Here is a 1,142-nt window from a genome sequence, read left to right on the forward strand (position 1 = left end):
TAAAATTATGCTGACTCATAGACTGTTTCCGCCTAGAATTGTTTTTCAAATACAACAATATTATATGACTAAATTTATTTCACATCACCCATTGCAGTAACTCACTTTTTACCTACAGCAGAGCGGTATCCACTCAAACATAACTTTTAGTTATGTAATGTAATATGCCAATAATACATTTTATACATATACTTTAGAATATAATCCTATGGTCTTTGCTCTTACATACAAATTGAAAATTATCGATAGATAGATACAGTAATTAACTTTAATTAAATCACGATTTTATTTTTTAAAATAATATTACAAACAAACCTTTCCTTGATTTCCATTGACTACATTGTATTTACCGTTCCAATCGATACAAACAGGTGAAACACCATTACTAAAAGAAACTTTGTTTTGTAACACTATGATAGCTATATCTTCAGCATGGAACCCAGTACGTCCATAATAACCTTCTTTCAGGTGAATCATTTCCACCTGTAAAATTGTTTTAATTTATATCATATCATACCAATTATTTTTAAACATTTGAATTATTAATAACTTACATTTATTATTTGAGTAAATTCATTGTCAATTATTGTAATATTTCTATCATATTTTCCAACAGCAATTTTGTATAGACCATCCGTTACTGATATATTCTTAGATAACACAGCTTTTTGCCAAAAACAATGAGCCGCTGAAAATTATATTTATTTAGTTTCCATTCATTTTTAAATACATTGTACAAAGGTTTTACCAGAAATGACTAAATTTGGAGAAATAATTGATCCTCCACATATCATATCATAATTATAATTTATTTTATTTAACTGATATATTCCAACATTCCAAGGAGCCGTTCCAACAAGTGCTCTATCACCATTGTCGATCAATACTTGGTTTTCGACATATACTCTACCACAATCTGAAATAAGATTTTAATATAAATATAATTATATGGTTATTATTAATAAGTATCTATGGTATAAACATATTTATGGACAGTTGTACACAAAACGAATATGCCTAACCAAACAATTATTTTTCCTCCCTAATTTTATCATTTATAATACAAACAAAACCATTTGAATACAGTAAAAGTTATGTAAATGACTAACATATATATTATATAAATTAGAGACTCATGTTTA

The 1,142-nt window shown here is 26.5% G+C and overlaps 1 protein-coding gene across 1 annotated transcript; it reads right to left on the reverse strand.

Moving 5' to 3' along the window:
• Nucleotides 1-224: 224 nt before the first annotated feature.
• LOC100568909 (modular serine protease-like) lies at nt 225-933 on the reverse strand. The gene is made up of 3 exons (XM_003248917.2): nt 749-933; nt 555-688; nt 225-483 (listed from the first exon to the last, which is right to left on the reverse strand). The coding sequence occupies exons 1-3, from the start codon at nt 792-794 to the stop codon at nt 304-306; spliced, it is 360 nt and encodes a 119-aa protein (XP_003248965.2). The 5' UTR covers nt 795-933; the 3' UTR covers nt 225-303.
• Between the last annotated feature and the right edge of the window lie 209 nt (nt 934-1,142).

Source organism: Acyrthosiphon pisum, unplaced genomic scaffold, assembly GCF_005508785.2.
Source record: "Acyrthosiphon pisum isolate AL4f unplaced genomic scaffold, pea_aphid_22Mar2018_4r6ur Scaffold_16080;HRSCAF=16739, whole genome shotgun sequence".
NCBI classification, from domain to species: Eukaryota; Metazoa; Arthropoda; class Insecta; order Hemiptera; family Aphididae; genus Acyrthosiphon; species Acyrthosiphon pisum.

Bases quoted from the DNA above. Each gene is read 5' to 3' on its own strand.
- LOC100568909 (XM_003248917.2), bottom strand. From the start codon at position 794: ATGATATGTGGAGGATCAATTATTTCTCCAAATTTAGTCATTTCTG. The intron at 689-748 runs GTAAAACCTTTG...TATAATTTTCAG, and splicing joins TCCAAATTTAGTCATTTCTG to CGGCTCATTGTTTTTGGCAA. The intron at 484-554 runs GTAAGTTATTAA...ACAATTTTACAG, and splicing joins AATTTACTCAAATAATAAAT to GTGGAAATGATTCACCTGAA.